We start from the raw sequence: 19,529 nt of genomic DNA, 5'->3' as shown, positions 1-19,529 counted from the left end.
AGTTTTGATTTTCTGTGTATAAGTGAATATAGACATTTAATATATTTGTTACATTTGGCTCTGTAATTTTTTAAAAAATAATTTTTGATCTAGCAGAAGCCCTAAATAATTAGCTTCGCTAGACCAGTTAATAGGAACCCCATTCATACATGTAGTAACATTATGTTTGCTAAAAGGTTTCAAATAAGAAACTCTCGGCGTATGAATGTGTGAAAACTATAAGCCGAGTTTTAGAAGCATTCGCCCAAATTTTCCATTTTTACAAGAAACATTTGTGGCAGCATAAGCAGAATTCATACAAATATCATAGTTTATTCGACAATTTATTTTACAATTTCATTATAAATCAAACTAAGCTCTAAAAATCCCTCTTCCCATCTCTCTATTTTGCAGTGCATTGTAATCAGCGGCGAAAGTGGTTCCGGCAAAACCGAAAGCACAAACTTCCTGTTGCATCACCTGACGGCCCTGTCGCAGAAAGGTGCCCACGGGTCCGGTGTGGAGCAAACCATCCTCAGTGCCGGTCCGGTGTTGGAAGCGTTCGGTAATGCCAAAACTGCGCATAACAACAACAGCAGTCGGTTCGGGAAGTTCATCCAGGTGAACTACCGCGAGAATGGGATGGTTCAGGGGGCGGTCGTCCAAAAGTACCTGCTGGAGAAGAGCCGGATAGTGTCCCAGGGACACTACGAGCGAAACTATCACGTGTTCTACTATCTGCTGTCGGGGGCGACCGAGCAGGAGCGGGTTGCGTTGCATCTGCTGCCGGCGGAGAAGTACCACTACTTGAATGCCAAAAATCTGACGCTGGAGAACTGCGACGAGAAGTACGAATTCTCACGACTGAAACAAAGCATGGAGATGGTGGGGTTCTCGGCAGAAAAGCAACGGCGATTGTTTGCCGTCCTGTCGGCCGTGCTACTGCTGGGGAACGTGGAGTTCTTTCCGAAAAAATCCACCTACCACCACGACGAAAGCGTCCAGGTTCGGAATCCGGAGGTGGTGGGTCTTATATCCGAACTGCTGAGGGTCAAGCAGGAAACGCTTCTGTCGGCGCTAACGTCGAAGCGGGTTAAGGCCAGCGGCGAAACGTTGATCATGCAGTACAAGTTGCCGGAAGCGATCGCTGCGAGGGATGCGCTGGCAAAGTGTCTGTACGGGGCGCTGTTCGATTGGATCGTGCTGCAGGTGAATCATGCGCTGCTGAACAAGGACCAAACCATGCACACGGGCCATTCGATAGGAGTGCTGGACATCTTTGGGTTCGAGGATTTTGGACTGCAGAACAGTTTTGAACAGTTGTGCATTAATTATGCCAACGAACATCTGCAATATTACTTCAATTTGGTGAGTGATTAAAGAGATGGATAATCATTTAGAACCTTCTTATAATGACGTAAATTTGATATGCATCTTCTAGCATGTGTTTAAATACGAGCAAAAGGAGTATAAACGAGAGGGCATCAAATGGACTGATATAGAGTTTTTAGATAATTCAGGATGTCTGCAGTTGTTCGAGTCCAAACCGTCAGGGTTGCTCTGTATTTTGGATGATTTGTGCAAGTAAGTGTTCGTGCAATTGTTCAAAACAATTTAACAAAGACTCACCACGAATTTCGAAATAACTTCCATAGCTTTCCGGGAGCAACCAACGAAACGTTACTGCAAAAGTTCAACAGTGTTCACAAGGATAGCACATTCTATGAAAAGCCACAGCGAAAAGAGAATGCATTTATTATTAAACATTACGCCGGAAAGGTGAAATACCAGGTGCGTTTCAAAATAATAATAGAAAAAAAAATTCCAACACACTAGTATTGTCTTACTTTACATTTTTAGGTGGCCGAAATGCGCGAAAAGAATCTAGACCTGATGCGGCAGGACATTGTGAGCGTGCTGAAGAACTCGAGCATGGCGTTCGTGCGGGAGCTGGTCGGCGCCGATCCGGTGGCCGTTTTTCGGTGGGCCATTCTGAGAGCATTTTTTCGTGGCTACTTTGCATTTAGGTCCGCCGGGATCAAACACCGGAAGGAACGCGCCGACCAGTCCTACAGTAAACTTTCCACCAAGAGCCGCTACCGGGCTCCGAATGAGAGCATCGTAAGGTGAGTTACACGGGGTTCGATGATTCGGCGGTTCTCCTAGTCGTCGCGTCCATTTGGGTCCGTTTGGTAGTATGTTACAAGTGCTACAACTCGTCTGCTGCAACTTGGTCTTGATCGGTGAAGGTTTCTTTAATTCATTACAAAGCGCGATAACCTCTCCATTTAAAACATATTGCCATTTCTGTATCGTCTTCTCAACGTTTCTTTTCTTTTATTTTCACTGTGCACTGTGCTGCGCGAAATTGTTTCGCGTCTCCATTCCCGTCTGTAGCCATCTAGTGACGGTTTCATCAGTGAACCTAACTATCAATCGAATAGCGTAAGTGGGGGTCCATGGTGGGCTTCGATCAATATTTGTGAATGTGTTTTATTTGCTTTTTCGTTAAAAACATTTCTGGTTCTAGTTCTTTCCATAAATGTGTTTCATTTTGTCCCTGTTTATGTCCGTTTCTGATGAGTAATTGTGATACGTTGAAGAATTGTTCTGGGTCGTTGTTCTATATACTGCATCCTGTTAAAGTCACTCCTGACGGAATCCAAGATTAAAAGTGCTCGCGTTTTCGGGGGCACACCACTCGATTCAGAGGCGGCGCACAACTGTCATTTTTGTTGATTTAGCTTTGCTGCGTCGCAGCATGCGTGAAATAATAAAGATGACAGTTGTGCGTTGCTTCCGTATCGAGTGGTATGCCCCCGAAAACGCGAGCACTTTTAATCTTGGATTCCGTCAGGAGTGACCTTAAGCTTGCTTTCTCTTGTACTTTCCTGGACGCATTCTGGATTTCTTCTTGCTTTTAATTGAACGAACACCAGGAACGGTGTGCGAGTGCAATTACATTCTGTTGGAATGTTGGGTTCTCATATTACGTGTTTGTGATTGTCCGAAGTGTGTTTTTCTATTACTTCAATGCTTTATTTGTGTGTCTTAAATGATCGGTTATCCAAACATATTATTTAGAAGGTACTTATAATTTGAATCGTGTTCGATTAGGCATTGCCATCCCGAGCAAAGTCGGTTAACAAAATGAGAGCAAATTGATATTAAGCTCTGTTGTTGAGATTATATTGAAAACAAAATTTGATGTCAATTGTTAGTTAATACAAATTGATATCATAAAATGTTTTCAATATGCATTCCTCAGTTATCATAATGATAGCAGTTTTACATCAAATTATGCTGTCGATTATCTAATGTGTGTTTTACGAAAATTAAAAGCAATCTGCAAACAAAATATGCTGTTGTTGTTATGAATGCTCATAAAAATAATCTAATTGAATACTCATCTTGTTATCAAATTTTAAAATCTAATGATATCAAATTTAGTAATCATGCTGATTTCAGTGATAGCAAAATTTGTTTTCAGTATGATTTCGCAGTGTAAAAATATGCTCTCATTTCTGCTGTGTTAACCGTTAATCCATACAAAACGAAATCATCTGGAGTAATCAAATAATTTACATCAAGACAGCAAATTTTGATTTCAATTTGATTTCAAACTTTGCTCGGGATGTCTCTACTGCAGAGGTATATTTGTATTATTTAAATTCCATTACTAAAGCCATCAATATACGTTTAGTCGTTCTGTTGTAGAAAATTCTCAGTATTAGATTAGTACTAGTCGACCCGGCAGACGTTGTCCTGCATAGTAGGCGAAAATGTGCGTTTTCAACTGCCCATGCAAAGATTCCTATACAAAATCATGTTTTAGTTTTTTACGATTTACTCAACCTAATTCATGAATTTCGCATGAGGAAATACATATCATATAAACCCGTCGGAAACTATAACGAATGTTTCTGCTGAAGAAATGAAAAACATTCATCCAGCCGTTTTCGAGTTATGCGGATACGAACACAGACCATTTCATTTTTATATATAAGAGAAAGATTACGTTTCAAGAGATTTGATTTTTTGACGTTAACTACGTCTAAGGGAAGACTCGGATACAGGGTGTAAAATGAAAATATCAAAATTGGGGACCGTCACGAAATCATGTAAGATTTGTAACAATAATAACATTAATTAACGCTTTTCTTTCTCTGCTCGGACACACAGGCGCGATAGTACGATGATTCTCTGGTACATTATTGTACGTAGATAATTCCTGCGAAAATATATCCGCCCATTCGGAAACCTTCTTCGTCTGGGAGACGTGTCGTTTTAGGATTCCCCCGTCTTCATCTGTCAACAGCATATTTCCATTTTTCTCTTCCAGGACAGTGTACTCTTGTTCTCCAAATCTTGCTTCTTCCTTCTATCGCGACTGTTTTTCGACTCGACACACTCGTGCAGACCTTTCGATGACGAGAGTTGCTTTGCTTGTAGTTTCGCTTCTCGATCCCTCTTGTTCAATAAATTTTCATCGTGGTCCACTTTCTTCAAATTCACCAGCGGAAGACCCCTTCTAATTTTTCGCCCGAGCATGATTTCTTCTGGGGGAAACTTGGTGACAGCGTGAGCGACAGCGTTGTGAGAACGAACGGCGGCTTGCAATTCATTATTGTAATTTGTTCCACTAGACACGGATGCGGCCATGGCTTTGTTTATAATTTTCATATAATTTTCCACGAGTACATTTTGTTGTGGGTACAATGGCGTGGAAAAAAATGTTCTTATACTCCTTTCAGTGCAGTAGTGTCTGTAATCATTCCCATTGAAGGGAGGACCGTTATCGCTTTTAATGTTGTTAGGGAATCCATGCCTATCGAATACGTCTTCTAAAACGAATTTCGTATGTTCGTAACTAGTAGACTTTGGAAATTCCTTTACTGAAACAGTATAAAATTCCTTCCAAATTTCAAAAATAATTCTCGAAGGAATTACCCAGTTAAATTTCGAGAGATTACTGAAAGAACTTGTGGTGAGATTACCGAGAGAAGGCTCAAAAGTAATTTCTAAAGAAATTTTCAAAGGTCTATAGAAATTTCAGGAAGAGTTGTTGAAATAAACTTCCGGAGGAATGACCGAAGGAATTCCCAAAATAATTTTCAAAAGAACTCCTGAAGGAGGTTCTGAAGAAGTTCCTGATGAAAATTTTTCGAAAGAATTTAATTTATTTCTTCCTACAGTCTTGCAAAGGGATTTCTCTAACGAAGAATGGAAGAATTGAAGAATAATTCCTTAACCGATTCAGTACGGATGGGTCATATATGACCCAAGACGAAAATCAGCTGTCAAAAATCAGGTTTAAGAGATAGAGCCTCGCTTTCTTCAGCAAAAATGTTCAAAATTGACTGTTCCACCCAGGAAAAATATTGAACATGTCAGGATATGGGTATTAGGATGACCTAGAGCATCCAAAATATCCTTGAGTTTTGATTTCGATGTTCTAGGGAATAAAAAACATGCTTCACCATATTCTGGTTGAATGTTCGAATATATGCGTTATATAATGCGTTATGATAAAATCCTTCGCCTTTTCAGCGACTTCCCAAATTTATTTCAGTATCTTCGGCACTCCAAACAGTTCTTGAATTCAGATCTTAATATTCAAATCAATCAGCAAGAAGATCTACGATGTCCCCGCTATTTTTATGAGTTGGAATAGCTCCACGGGACTTCATTCTACGATTATAGACACATTACAGAAATCGTTGAACATCTATGTCACTCCAAACTGTCTTTGAGTTCAGTTCGTAATGTTGAAATCGATCAACAGGAAGATCTACGATGTCCTCACAATGTTTACGAGTTGGAATAGCTCCGCGAGTCTTCGTTACACCATTATAGACACACTACACAATTCGTTCAACATCTACGACACTCCAAACTGTCATTGAATTCAGATACTAGTATTCAAATAGATCAACAGGAAGATCTGCGAAGTCCTCGCTATTTTTATGAGTTGGAATAGCTCCGCGGGACTTCGTTACACCATTATAGACACACTGCAAAAATCATTGAGCATCTATGACACTCCAAACTGTCTTTGAGTTCAGATCTTAATATTAACATCGATCAACAGGAAGATCAACAATCTCCTCACAATGTTAATGAGTTGGGATAGCTCCATGGGACTTCGTTCCACCATTATAGACATACTACAGAATTCGTTAAACATCTACGACACTCCAAACTGTATTTGAATTCAGATCCTAGTATTCAAATAGATCAACAGGAAGAACTGCGAAGTCCTCGCTATTTTTATGAGTTGCAATAGCTCCACGGAACTTCGTTACACTATTATAGACACACTACATAAATCATTGAACATCTTTGACACTCCAAACTGTCTTTGAGCTCAGAACCTAATATTCAAACCGACCAACAAGAATATCTATGATGTCCTCACCACTTTTATTAGTTGTAATAGCTGCGGGACCTCATTACACCATTATAGACACATTACATAATTCGTTGAGCATCTACGACACTTCAAACTGTCTTTGAGTTCAGTACTTAATATTCAAATCGATCAACAGGAAGATCTACGATGTACTCACTATTTTTATGAGTTGGAATAGGTCCACCGGACTTCATTACAAGATTATAGACACATTACAGAATTCGTGGAATATCCACGACACTCCAAATTGCCATCGAGTTCAGGAAGATCTACGATGTCTCCCTACGATCAAATTACTGGGGGTATAATAAATTCATATTCTCATCATAACTCAAAAATAAGCATAACAAATAACTAGGATGAGTGTTGAAAACATAAACGTTTCAATGTTATATTTTATTGCATTACATGTTCACGTGGTAAGAATAGAAGCAATTGTGCTAATCGCAAGCTATACAGCGTGTATCAGTCTTGAGGTCGAAACCTTTTGCTGTACAACTGACGCAACGTCTTCTTATATCTCCGACGATAATAAGATGATCTTTACCCAGTGACTTCCTCTTCGATGGTCTTCCTCGTTGCCTTTCGATTCCTTCGGTTCCTTTTGCAATTAGTTGTTCTGCTAATGGAACAAGAAAATCGATAAAGGAGAGCTTATCGTTTCCTTTCAACTCTTTGAAAACAACAAAAGAGTTAAAAACTGCAATCAAGAAAAGCTTGAAAAACACACGCCGCCACCACTTATTTTTTTTTTTTTTTGTCTTTATTAAAGAGACTTTCAGCCCGAGGCTGGCTCGTCTCCGACACCACTTATTTGTTTTTCGATCAAAATCGTATAGTGTAACCATTTGACCGGCATGATCGACTCGTCCCATGTACTTATTATAGAATGATATCGCTTCAGGACAACTGACATCATTTTTTGTACCGGTTTTAGAAGTATGCTTCACGGTTGTAATGTTGCTTGTGTGGCAATTGATGACTACGAGCACATCTTTCGTGTCCTGCCAACGACAAAGCGTAATCCCATCCGCTGTGTGCTGGAACTCGGAACTATATTTAGCTTAGTGTTAAATTTTGGCAAATTCTTACGGTTTTTCTGGATAGTTCCCACGCCGCAGCATGGCATCTTTCGTAGCAGTTCGAGTGATGTAAAGAATCTATCGAAGCACAAACAAATGGAGTCGACTTCATCCCTCGGAATGGACTTCAGCAGTCCTTGCACAATCCTCTCCGCAAGTGTACCCTCTGATTTCGTTGTTGTATCTTTTCCACAATAAACCTGGACCTCGTACACATAGCCAGTTAACGCATCGCAACGGTCCCAAAGCTTTACTCCACGCTTAATGGGCTTCAGAGGCTGGTATTGTTTGAAAGATTAACGACCAAGGTATTTTACCATCATTTCATCGATGGACTGGTGAACACTGTTAGATCGCATTCTTTGAAATGATGAATTGAACATTGGCAACACTTTTTCAAGATAAAACAGCTTACTGACGCCTTCCGGTTTCTCCGGTGAATTGAAGTAAAGTTTCGAAAAAATGCATTGAAACCGATCTCGAGCCATTGCGCTTTTGATTAGGTCATTACCAAGAAAAGGTTTCTTGGACCAATACATTTTAATGTGTGGAAGGTTGTTGTAACAGGTTACAAGGCATATACCGAATACTGTTTGTAGTTCTTGCGGCGTAGCCGATGATTTTTTCTTACCCTGATTCTTCGAGAAAATATCAAGTCTCTCGTTTGTATGTGCGGTTATAACATCCCAAAACTTTTGCGGAAGAAATGCCATCAGAACATCGACCTCAGAGGAGTTCTTATCAACTTCATTCGAAATCATAATGTCTCTATCCACCGGAAGTTTTCTTAGGGGACTGAAGTTTTTGAAGGATGAACTCCACGAGGACGTGTCAAATTTCTCAATGTCTTCGTCCACCTCTTCGGCTGCACTGTAAGTAAAATAAAAAAGTCATGCCAAGTTCCACCATAAAGGCTTTTGCATATCTTACGAAGCATGATCTGCATCACATAGGGGTAATGACGGCTTTGGCAGGTTTTGTTCTATTATTGGCAAGGGGTTTTTTATGACTGATTATGCTCAAATTTGGCCCAAACATTCTTTGCATATCAAAAAATATTGTGGCCAAATTTCATAAAATTCGGTCGACAAAAACCCCCCTGCCAATAATAGAACAAAACCTGCCAAAGCCGTCTGTTCCTCTATATCAATTTCCTCTGCCTCGGAGCTAGTATCATCTAATTGAAAGCTTTGCTATGCTCGCCATTGCATGAGTATGTATCTCGTGCGGCAAGTACAATGGATACACTATGCCCAGGGAGTCGAGAATGTTTCCAACCCGAAAACAACTAGACCGGACCGAGAATCGAACTCGCCATCTCCGGATTGGTAATCCTACGCGTATTGGAAACCCTTTGGTACACTGCTTCCAAAAAGTTAACTCCAAGGTGCCGCATGTTTTCAGCCGGTACACCAGAATTTAACGTTTTGATTTGAATTTGATTGTATTTTATGATTTCATAACTAAAATGAAAGTTTTGCTAAAGCGCCTTCTGTTGAAAATCACGCAGAATCACGCCAAATGGTTGCATAAGAACTGAAAGACAGTTTTCCTTAGCTAAATGTTTCAGCCATTACATATAATTCTTACTCTAATTCTATGGCTTGGACTCCAATTATAGAATAGCAACGATCATCAAGAGACGCCGTGCAAGATCAAGTTTCATTCAAAAACACCATAGACGATACATGAGCGAAAAAAATAAAAATGCGAAGTTCGTGATCATAATAACAAAAATTTTCGCAATCACGTACTGTGTAATGATGTCCATTGGAGCTATTTCCACTAACAAGCAAATTTGGGAAACTGTGCATCACTCTGCTGCTTTTGTTTACCTTCAAGCTTCACACTGAAGATTAATCTAGAGATCCGTAATTGTTTTGGGAATACTGTGATGTTTATATGATGCAATGATTTTCCATAAGGTTTCTCCAACTAACCAACAAGCTCTAAGGCCTATGAATCACTCTGCTGGTCTTGTAAACCTCCAATATCTGAACTTGAAGATGGTTTGGAGTACCGTAGATATTCTGGGAATGTTGTGAATTGTATGTACTAGTGTGATGATGTCTCATGTAGCTTCTCCAACTAACACAAAAGCTCGGGAACCTAAGAATCTTTCTGTTGATCTTGTAGACCTTCAAGATATAAACTCAAGAATAGTTTGGAGTACCGTAGATGTTCTGATATCACTGCGATTTCATAAAAAAATAGTGTAATAATGTCTCAAGTAGCTTTGGCAACTTCAAATGAGAAATTAAATCCCGTGAAACGCTTGGTTGTTTACATAGATACATCAAGATATGAACTCAAGAAAGGTTTGGAAGCCCTAGAATATCACAAAAAAATATTTTCTCCCATATCTCTATTTTTATATGGTTTGCATCCGTTTTTGAAGCGGAACGTCCAAAATTTATGAAAAAATAAGGTGAAAAAAAAATCCGTACCGAATCGGATTCCGAAAAAATCAATTTACGCAGAAATTTCTAAAGGAATTTCTGAAGAATTTCATTAAAGAACTCGTAGATGAATTTCCGAAAGACTTTTAGAAATTTTCTTATTTAATATGCATTTTTAGGGTTGGCCAAATTAGGCACTAAGGTGGCCAAAACCGGTACACTTACCCTAATGGAATAACTCGAAGAATTCCTTTGTAAGTTTCTTTAGGAATGATTAAAATTCTAGGAAAACCACTCGTAGTCGAGTCAAGTACGAGACACTGAGGACGACCTTACTGTTGAGGTCGAAATACGTATCTGTCAAGGTACAATTAAGTGGTGGAATTAAATGGGATTGTACAAACTCGTCTTACGACAAGTGAAGACATTCCACTAAAAAGCTCAAAATAATTTTCTTAACAAAACACTTTATTGTTCTCGGTTCTTGCATTTGGTTTTAAATTCATGCCAAGATTACTTCTTTATTTCTGATGCTTTATTCTTCTCTCTTCTTCTTTCTTTATTTATACTTTCTTCTTCCTTTTTTTCTTCATTCTTGTCCCTTCTTCATTCTTTCATCTTTCTCCTTCCTTCTTCTGTATTCTTTCTTCCTTGTTCTTTCTTCTTTCATCCTTGTTCCTTCTTCCAAATTTGTTCTTACCTTTTCCTCTATTCTTTATTCCTTATTCTTTATTTCTTATTCTTTATTCTTTATTTTTTTCTTTATTCTTTATATACTTATATACTTTATTCTCTATATACTTTATTATTCATTCTTTATTCTTTATTCTTTAATCTTTAATATTTATTCTTTAATCTTTAATATTTATTCTTTATTTCTTATTCTTCATTAATTATTTAATTTACTATTCAATCACTCAACTTGGTTGGTACAACAACTCGTATGGTTTCCTAAATTTCAGCCTTCTAATACTTTACAGCCTTCTGATATGTTCAGCCTTTCGAGATGTTGCTGCTCATTCCTTAGCCGATCGAACTTTCATTATTTGGTTTCATTTTAGCGGTCTACGATGGGTAGGATGGGTAAAAAAATTGATGGTTCCCCATAAAGCATCGGAGAAAACCGTTTTGTTTTAGGCGCTCAGAAACTATATACGTACTTGTTCAGCGTGGGGCAATTTTATGCAATTTTATTTTTCAAAAATTTAGATGAAAATCATTTCACTGTCTATTCTGTCTCAATTCTCGCATAATGTTGATAGAAATATGAAAATAAGTTTTTGCTTTACATGTTTCTCGTTTATCACGATTTTTCACCACATATGGGTATGGGATCGCTTCGCTGAAATTTAAAGCTACATATCCTGCAGTCACTAAACTTTGTTCTATGTGTTTGTGTGCGAATTTTGTTTCTCACGAGTGAACTTATCTGTTAATTATACACATTCTCACTGAATCTCACTGTTATTATACCTTATGTGTTTTACTTTATTTTCTTTATTTTCAACTTTCCATCTCCATCATCACACCTGTCCGAACTCATTGTACAAACAATTTCCAAACCACACGACCGTCAACGCACCAATCACCACCAAATCACACCATTTCCGAAAACATCTATCGCTGTTGTTGCTGACTTGGCTGGCGGATAAACACCCGACCGTGTACACGCTTATCGTTTATGTTCCTCCGTGGTCCCGCGGCGCCGCGTCGGCTTACCCTACCTTCCGACCCTTCATGTACAGCAAGCGAATCAGTAATGCCATGCACGATATCACCTCGAACGCGCTCAATAGCAACGCCCACGGGAGTGGCAACATCTACCGCCAATCGCTTGGCCCCGGGACAGTCCAAGCGGCAACGAACTCGTCGGCCACGGGGACACCTCGCCGGTCCTGGTCCAGTTATGCGTTCAACAACAAAAACTTCCCGGACGGTAAGCTAAGCTACGAGTGCGCGGCTGGTTCCGGTCAGGCGTCCCCGTCCACTGTACATAATAGTAGTAGCGCTGGTAAGCAGTCCTCGGCAGCGAACTCCTCCGGTGCCGGAAAGCAGCTGGGCTACGGTGGGAACCAGTCGTCGTCGTCGTCGTCGCTGGCCGCACGGAACCGCTTCGAACGGTCGTCGCAAGACGTGATGGCGCGCGCTTCGCAGATTGTGATGTAAGATTTTTTGTTTTTAAGTTCGTTTAAGACTTCATGATTTGCACACTTTGAAGGCCTGTAATCATCCGCTTTGACTGGATTTTGGTTAGGTTTCGGCTACCTGCGTCCGAAGAAATGGACATTTTTATCCTTATCCCTACTCACACGATCATTGGAACGCATTCTAAGAATCAGTTTTATTTAGTCTTACGCAGTTTTGCTAAATCGTTTAAACTTTTTCTGCTTGCTGTAAGCTTCCTTTTTAGTAATTTTGCTGTTTTCACTATAATTATGTTGTTATATATGAATAGCTTTACAAACAAATCTACTGCATGATTGTGTGGTTTTCTTTATTCCAGGTAATCTGCATTATTCGCATTGCGTTAATAATAAATAAATACTGATAGCAAATGTCCCTTCGAAAGTACTAAAACCAATCAAAAGACTACGATGACGTCAGTGTAATTTTATATAAAAATGTATCATAAATTATCATTAGAATTTTAGTAGTACCCATTAGCAATTTACGCACTTCAAAAACGAGAGCTCTGTCATATTTAATAATTGCTTCGTTAGAATAGTGCATACAACCTATTAATCACGCATATCAGGAAAGGCTAAATTATATAACTGAGAAGAACCTCTTATTTGTTTTCACAGGGCTTCAGTACTAATCCTCCCTTTACTGAGAATCGTGAGATATTTTGTCGGTAAAAAACTAAGAAAATAAGGTTTTAGGATTTTTTTAATAATTCACAATTTTTACCTTTTGATAAATCTGTAACCATTGGAGGGAGAATCTTTTCTGGTGTTGTTACTATTAAACTCCTTAATCGGTCAACGTATATCGGTGATGATCCGAATTTTCGAATTTTTCAAGAGCATGAGGGAAACGAATTTTTCTGCTACCAGTTATTGTTTGAGGCCTAAACTTATTTTTTTTTATTTTATTGCAGTGCAAATGCAAACATTCAAACGATTAACATTAATTATGTATATGCTGACACTGTCCTGCAACGATAAAAAAAAGCCATACAATTCTTGCTGATGGCTTCAGAAAACTGTGGACAAAAGCGCTTTTTCGACCGAAGGAATTCCTCACGGAATTTCTAAATGAATTCCTCACGGAACTTCCGAAGAAATTCCTCACGGAACTTCCGAAGGAATTCCTCACGGAACTTCCGAAGGAATTCCTAACGGAACTTCCGAAGGATTTCCTAACGGAACTTCCGAAGGAATTCCTAACGGAACTTCCGAAGGAATTCCTCACGGAACTTCCGATGGAATTCCTAACGGAACTTCCGAAGGAATTCCTAACGGAATCTCCGAAGGAATTCCTAACGGAATCTCCGAAGGAATTCCTAACGGAATCTCCGAAGGAATTCCTAACGGAATCTCCGAAGGAATTCCTAACGGAATCTCCGAAGGAATTCCTAACGGAATCTCCGAAGGAATTCCTAACGGAATCTCCCGAAGGAATTCTTAACGGAATCTCCGAAGGAATTCCTAACGGAATCTCCGAAGGAATTCCTAACGGAACTTCTGAAGGAATACCTAAAGGAACTTCCGAAGGAATTCCTAACGGAATTACTAAAGGAATTCCTAACGAAACTTCCGAAGGAATTACTAACGGAACTACCGAAGGAATTCCTAACGGAACTTTCGAAGGAATTCCTAACGAAACTTCCGAAGGAATTTCTAACGGAACTTCCGAAGGAATTCCTAACGGAACTTCCGAAGGAATTCCTAACGGAACTTCCGAAGGAATGCTCAACGGAACTTCCGAAGAAATTCCTAACGGAACTTCTGGAGAATTCCTAACGGAACTTCCGGAGGAACTCCTAATGGAACTTCCGGAGGAATTTCTAACGTAACTTCCAGAAGAATTCCTAACGGAACTTCCGGAGTAACGGAACTTCCGGAGGAATCCCTAACGGAACTTTCGGAGGAATTCCTAACGGAACTTCCGAACGAATTCCTCCCGAAACTTCCGGAGGAAGTCCTAACGGAACTTCCGAAGGAACTCCTAACGGAACTTCCGGAGGAACTCCTAACGGAACTTCCGAAGGAATTGTAACGGAACTTCCAAAAGAATACCTAACGGAACTTCCGAAGGAATTCCTAACGGAACTTCCGAAGGAATTCCTAACGGAACTACCGAAGGAATTCCAAACCGAACTACCGACGGAATTTCTAACGGAACTTCCGAAGGAATTCCTAACGGAACTTCCGAAGGAATTTCTAACGGAACTTCCGAAGGAATTCCTAACGGAACTTCCGAAGGAATTCCTAACGGAACTTCCGAAGGAATTCCTAACGGAACTTCCGAAGGAATTCCTAACGGAACTTCCGAAGGAATTCCTAACGGAACTTCCGAAGGAATTCCTAACGGAACTTCCGAAGGAATTCCTATCGGAACTATCGAAAATTCTGAAGGAATTCCTATCGGAAATTCCGAAAGAATTCTAACGGAACTTCGAAGGAATTCCTAACGAAACTTCCGAAGGAATTTCTAACGGAACTTCCGAAGGAATTCCTAACGGAACTTCCGAAGGAATTCCTAACGGAACTTCCGAAGGAATTCCTAACGGAACTTCCGAAGGAATTCCTAACGGAACTTCCGAAGGAATTCCTAACGGAACTTCCGAAGGAATTCCTAACGGAACTTCCGAAGGAATTCCTAACGGAACTTCCGAAGGAATTTCTAACGGAACTTCCGAAGGAATTCTAACGGAACTTCGAAGGAATTCTAACGGAACTTCGAAGGAATTCCTAACGGAACTTCCGAAGGAATTTCTAGCGAAACTTCTTAAGGAAGTCCTAGCATAACTTCCGAAAGAATTCCTAGCGGAATTTCCGAAGGAAAACCTAACGGAACTTTCGAAGGAATTCCTAACGGAACCTCCGAAAAATTCCTAACGGAACTTTCGAAGAATTCCTATAGGAACTCCCGAAGGAATTCTTATCGGAAATTCGGAAGGAATTCCTAAAGGAACATCGGAAGGAATCCTAACGGAACTTCCGCAGGAATTCCTAACGGAACTTCCGAAGGAATTCCTAACGGAACTTCCGAAGGAATTCCTAACGGAACTTCCGAAGGAATTCCTAACGGAACTTCCGAAGGAATTCCTAACGGAACTTCCGAAGGAATTCCTAACGGAACTTCGAAGGAATTCCTAACGGAATTACCGAAGGAATTCCTAACGAAACTTCCGAAGGAATTCCTAACGGAACTACCGAAGGAATTCTAACGGAACTTCCGAAGGAATTCTAACGGAACTTCCGATGGAATTCCTAACGGAACTTCCGATGGAATTCTTAACGGAACTTCCGAAGGAATTCCTAACGGAACTTCCGAAGGAATTCCTAACGGAACTTCCGAAGGAATTCCTAACGGAACTTCCGAAGGAATTCCTAACGGAACTTCCGAAGGAATTCCTAACGGAACTTCCGAAGGAATTCCTAACGGAACTTCCGAAGGAATTTCTAACGGAACTTCCGAAGGAATCCCTAACGGAACTTCCGAAGGAATTCCTAACGGAACTTCCGAAGGAATTCCTAACGGAACTTCCGAAGGAATTCCTAACGGAAATTCCGATGGAATTCCTAGCGGAAATTCCGATGGAATTCCTAACGGAAATTTCGATGGAATTCCGGACGGAACTTCCGAAGGAATTCCTAACGGAACTTCCGAAGGAATTCCTAGCGGAACTCCCGAAGGAATTCCTAGCGGAACTACCGAAGGATTTTCTAGCGAAACTTCTGAAGGAATTCCTAGCGGAACTTCCGAAGATATTTCTGGAGGAATTGCTAGCGGAACTTTCGAAAAATTTCCTAACGGAACTTCTGAAGGATTTCCTAGCGGAACTTCCGAAAGATTTCCTAGCGGAACTTCCGAAGGAAATCCTAGCGGAGCTTCCGAAGGAAATACTAGCGGAACTTCCGAAGGAATTCCTAGCGGAACTTACGAAGGAATTCCTAACGGAACTTCCGAAGGATTTCCTAGCGGAACTTCCGAAGGATTTCCTAGCGGAACTTTCGAAGGATTTCCTAACGGAACTTCCGAAGGAAATCCTAGCGGAGCTTCCGAAGGAAATACTAGCGGAACTTCCGAAGGAATTCCTAGCGGAACTTACGAAGGAATTCCTAACGGAACTTCTGAAGGATTTCCTAGCGGAACTTCCGAAGGATTTCCTAGTGGAACTTTCGAAGGATTTCCTAACGGAACTTCCGAAGGAATTCCTAGTGGGATCGAAGGATTTCCTAGCGGAACTTCCGAAAGAACTCCTAGCGGAACTTCGGAAGGATTTTCTAGCGAAACCTCCGATGGAATTCCAAGCGGAACTTCCGAAAGATTTTCTAGCGGAACTTCCGAAGGAACCCCTTGCGGAACTTACGAAGGATTTCCTAGCGGAGCTTCCAAAGAAATTCCTAGCGAAACTTCCGAAGAATTTCCTAGCGGAACTTTCGAAGGATTTCCTAACGGAACTTCCGAAGGATTTCCTAGCGGAACTTTCGAAGGATTTCCTAACGGAACTTCCGAAGGATTTCCTAGCGGAACTTCCGATGGAATTCCAAGCGGAACTTCCGAAAGATTTTCTAGCGGAACTTCCGAAGGAACCCCTTGCGGAACTTCCGAAGGAACCCCTTGCGGAACTTCCGAAGGATTTCCTAGCGGAGCTTCCAAAGAAATTCCTAGCGAAACTTCCGAAGAATTTCCTAGCGGAACTCCGATGTAATTCTTAGCGGAACTTCCGAAGGAATTGCTAGCGGAACTTCCGAAGGGATTCCTAGCGGAACTTCTGGAGCAATTCCTAATGAAACTCCTGAAGGATTTCCTAGCGGAACTCCCGAAAGAATTCCTAACGGAACTTCCGAAGGATTTCCTAGCGGAACTTTTGAAGGAATTCCTAGCGGAACTTCTGAAAGGATTCTTAACGGATCTTCCGAAGGAATTCCTAATGGAACTTCCGATGGAATTCTTAACGAAACTTCCGAAGGAATTCCTAACGGAACTTCGAATGAAATTGTTTACGTAACTTGCTAACGTAATTTGGAAGACGAAACTTCCGAAGGATTTCTTGACGGAACTTGTTTATTTACCGATGTTTATTTACGAATATCTCACGGAATTTCCGAAGGAAAAGGATCTTCCGAAGGAATTCAATAATGGAATTCCTAAATAACCTTCCGAAACAATTCTTAATATCTTAGTTCCTTATTTCCTTAATCCTTAGTTCCCTATTTTCTTAGTTTTTCAATTCATTTATTCGTTAATTCTTTAGTTCCTCTAATCATTATTGTTTTTAATTCCCCAGTTCCTCAATTACTTGATTTCATAATTCCTTTGTCCTTTAATTCCTCAATTTATCAATTCCCTAATTCTTTAAGTGAGTGAAAAATTTAAAAATTTAAAAATTCACATAAATAAAGGAAGAAAAAAAATTCTTTAGGTTCCTGATTTCTTCAATTTATTATTTACTTAATTCATTGCTTCCTTTATTCCTTAATTATTTAATTTCATAATTCCTTAGTTCAATTATTTATTGAATCCAGTTCTCAATTATTTAGTTCCTTCAATCTTTAATTAAGGAGTTAAGGACTCCTCAGTACCTCATTCTCTCAATTTCTTTTCTTCCGTTACTCTTAAATTCTAAATTCCAACATTCCTTCCTCCTTAATTCCTAATTTCATCATTTCTCAATCCCTTAGTTTCTTCATATCTTCTTATATCTTCAATTCGTTAAGTAATTATTTGCTTCCTTCATTCCATAATTCCTCAATTCGTTAGTTTCTTTAATCCTTAATTCCAACTCGAACTTCTCATTACCTCAGTTCTTCACTCTCAATTTCTTAAATCCTCAATCCCTTGATTTCTTAATTCTCCAATTCTTTAAGTTCTGTATTCCTTTATTTCCGAATTTCTGATTTACTTTCTGTATAAGTTCTTTACATTCCTTTATTACTTAGTTTCTTGATTCGGTTATTCATTATTTCCTTAATTCCGTTTGGTTTTTTAACTTCTTAATTCCTGAATTCCGTATTTCCTTCATTTCTTTAATCCTTTATTTGGTGATACACAAATATTCTTTCAAACATGAAATGAACGGTTTTCCTTCATATAAATGGCCATACAAATGCTGACAGGCATGTACATCAATTACTATTTTTGAAACTCGACAGATTCAGTTCGAAAAATGTATTAGAGGTAACCAATTCCTTCGGTAGGGCTTGAACCCACGACACCATCGCATATCTATATGTGACGTATTTTATGGATTTTTCATTTCATAAAAATTGTACTGACTTCTATATTTCTACTTATTTGTGGTATTGTTGGAAGTGATTCATATATGTGTTTTTATTTTGTTTTTATGTCTAACATAAAAACTTTTATACCATATAAACACAATGTTTAAAAACTATCAAAGATTTTATCCAAATCATGGAAATAGATTGAATTTCTTACTTTATTATTGATTTCCACTACTTTATTTGTATCATCGTAGATGCAATTAAAGTAATTGAAATCAATGAAATAGTATTCAAACTGAAGCAGAATACACATTTTGCGGACAGGTATCCAAGCATGATCAGTGCATGTTGTATCTACAAAAAGAGAAAAGTTAATAAAAATGTTTAAACTTTTGAATACTGACGTCATCATATACATACAAATGAAAAAATTGTATAACTTTATTAAATACAAAGTTCTCATAATTACCAATATGTGTTATCAAAAAAATGGTCAACAGATCCTTATCCAATACTTTGTTTTATTTCGTAACCTTCCGTTTCGTCACCCCTAAAGGAAGAACAAATCCTTTCGACCCCGGGAACGGCCGAAGAAGGGCCTGAAGAATCTCCAGTCGGTGAAGACGCTTTCCGCCGGACAGAATCTCTCCAACAACCAGACCGCCATCAAAACTCGCAAACAGCCGCTCACCGTGACGGCCCAGTTCCAGATCTCGCTGATCGCCCTCATGGAAACGCTGAATCAGGTAAAATTACGTTCACCCATTTACCGGTCCCGGCAAGAATAAGATTTGTACTCACTAACACTGTCGGTGGTTTAATCTATTCCGCAGGCAAATCCATTCTTCATCCGGTGTATCAAGTCCAACCCGAACAAAATATCGAACCAGTTCGATGAAGCCACCGTCACGCGGCAGGTAAGAATTGAATCAGGGGTTGTGGGCTAAATAAACAGTGGGGTGTGAGATATAGTAAACCATAATTGATGGGGTAAGAGTTAAAAATAGTCCAATGACATTAATTGACCACTGCTTTGCTTTACCCAAATATAAATGCGAATTCGCAGTAGCGTTTCTTTTTCCTACAATAAAATTGTACCAGACGGCACTAATTTCAATTTAAAAAACAATTCATAGTCCATACGCTTCTCCATTCTCCATACGCTTCTTTTACGTACTGTCTTCCATCGTTATCCCATCATAAATGGTACGAAGCACTTTTCTATCGAATACTCCGAGTGCGATCTGGCCAATGTGAC

At 39.6% G+C, this 19,529-nt stretch overlaps 1 protein-coding gene across 11 annotated transcripts in view; it reads left to right on the top strand.

The window, feature by feature from the left end:
• Positions 1-19,529, top strand: part of LOC134227009 (unconventional myosin-IXb-like) — a 261,892-nt gene that overhangs the window by 200,635 nt on the left and 41,728 nt on the right. For 8 of the 11 annotated variants that reach the window (XM_062708183.1, XM_062708188.1, XM_062708187.1 and 5 more), the window contains 8 exons: positions 394-1,347; positions 1,421-1,563; positions 1,635-1,770; positions 1,840-2,105; positions 2,377-2,424; positions 11,618-12,034; positions 18,828-19,017; positions 19,105-19,188. In XM_062708183.1, coding sequence (XP_062564167.1) covers positions 394-1,347; positions 1,421-1,563; positions 1,635-1,770; positions 1,840-2,105; positions 2,377-2,424; positions 11,618-12,034; positions 18,828-19,017; positions 19,105-19,188 — 2,238 coding nt within the window. The remainder of the gene's footprint in view (positions 1-393; positions 1,348-1,420; positions 1,564-1,634; positions 1,771-1,839; positions 2,106-2,376; positions 2,425-11,617; positions 12,035-18,827; positions 19,018-19,104; positions 19,189-19,529) is intronic. The other 3 variants (XM_062708180.1, XM_062708179.1, XM_062708189.1) reach the window with 3 other exon arrangements.

The sequence above is a fragment of the Armigeres subalbatus genome, chromosome 3 (assembly GCF_024139115.2).
Source record: "Armigeres subalbatus isolate Guangzhou_Male chromosome 3, GZ_Asu_2, whole genome shotgun sequence".
In the NCBI taxonomy this organism is placed as follows: Eukaryota; Metazoa; Arthropoda; class Insecta; order Diptera; family Culicidae; genus Armigeres; species Armigeres subalbatus.
Note: the sequence above shows the minus strand (reverse complement) of the source record. Positions and strands in the feature narration are given on the sequence as shown.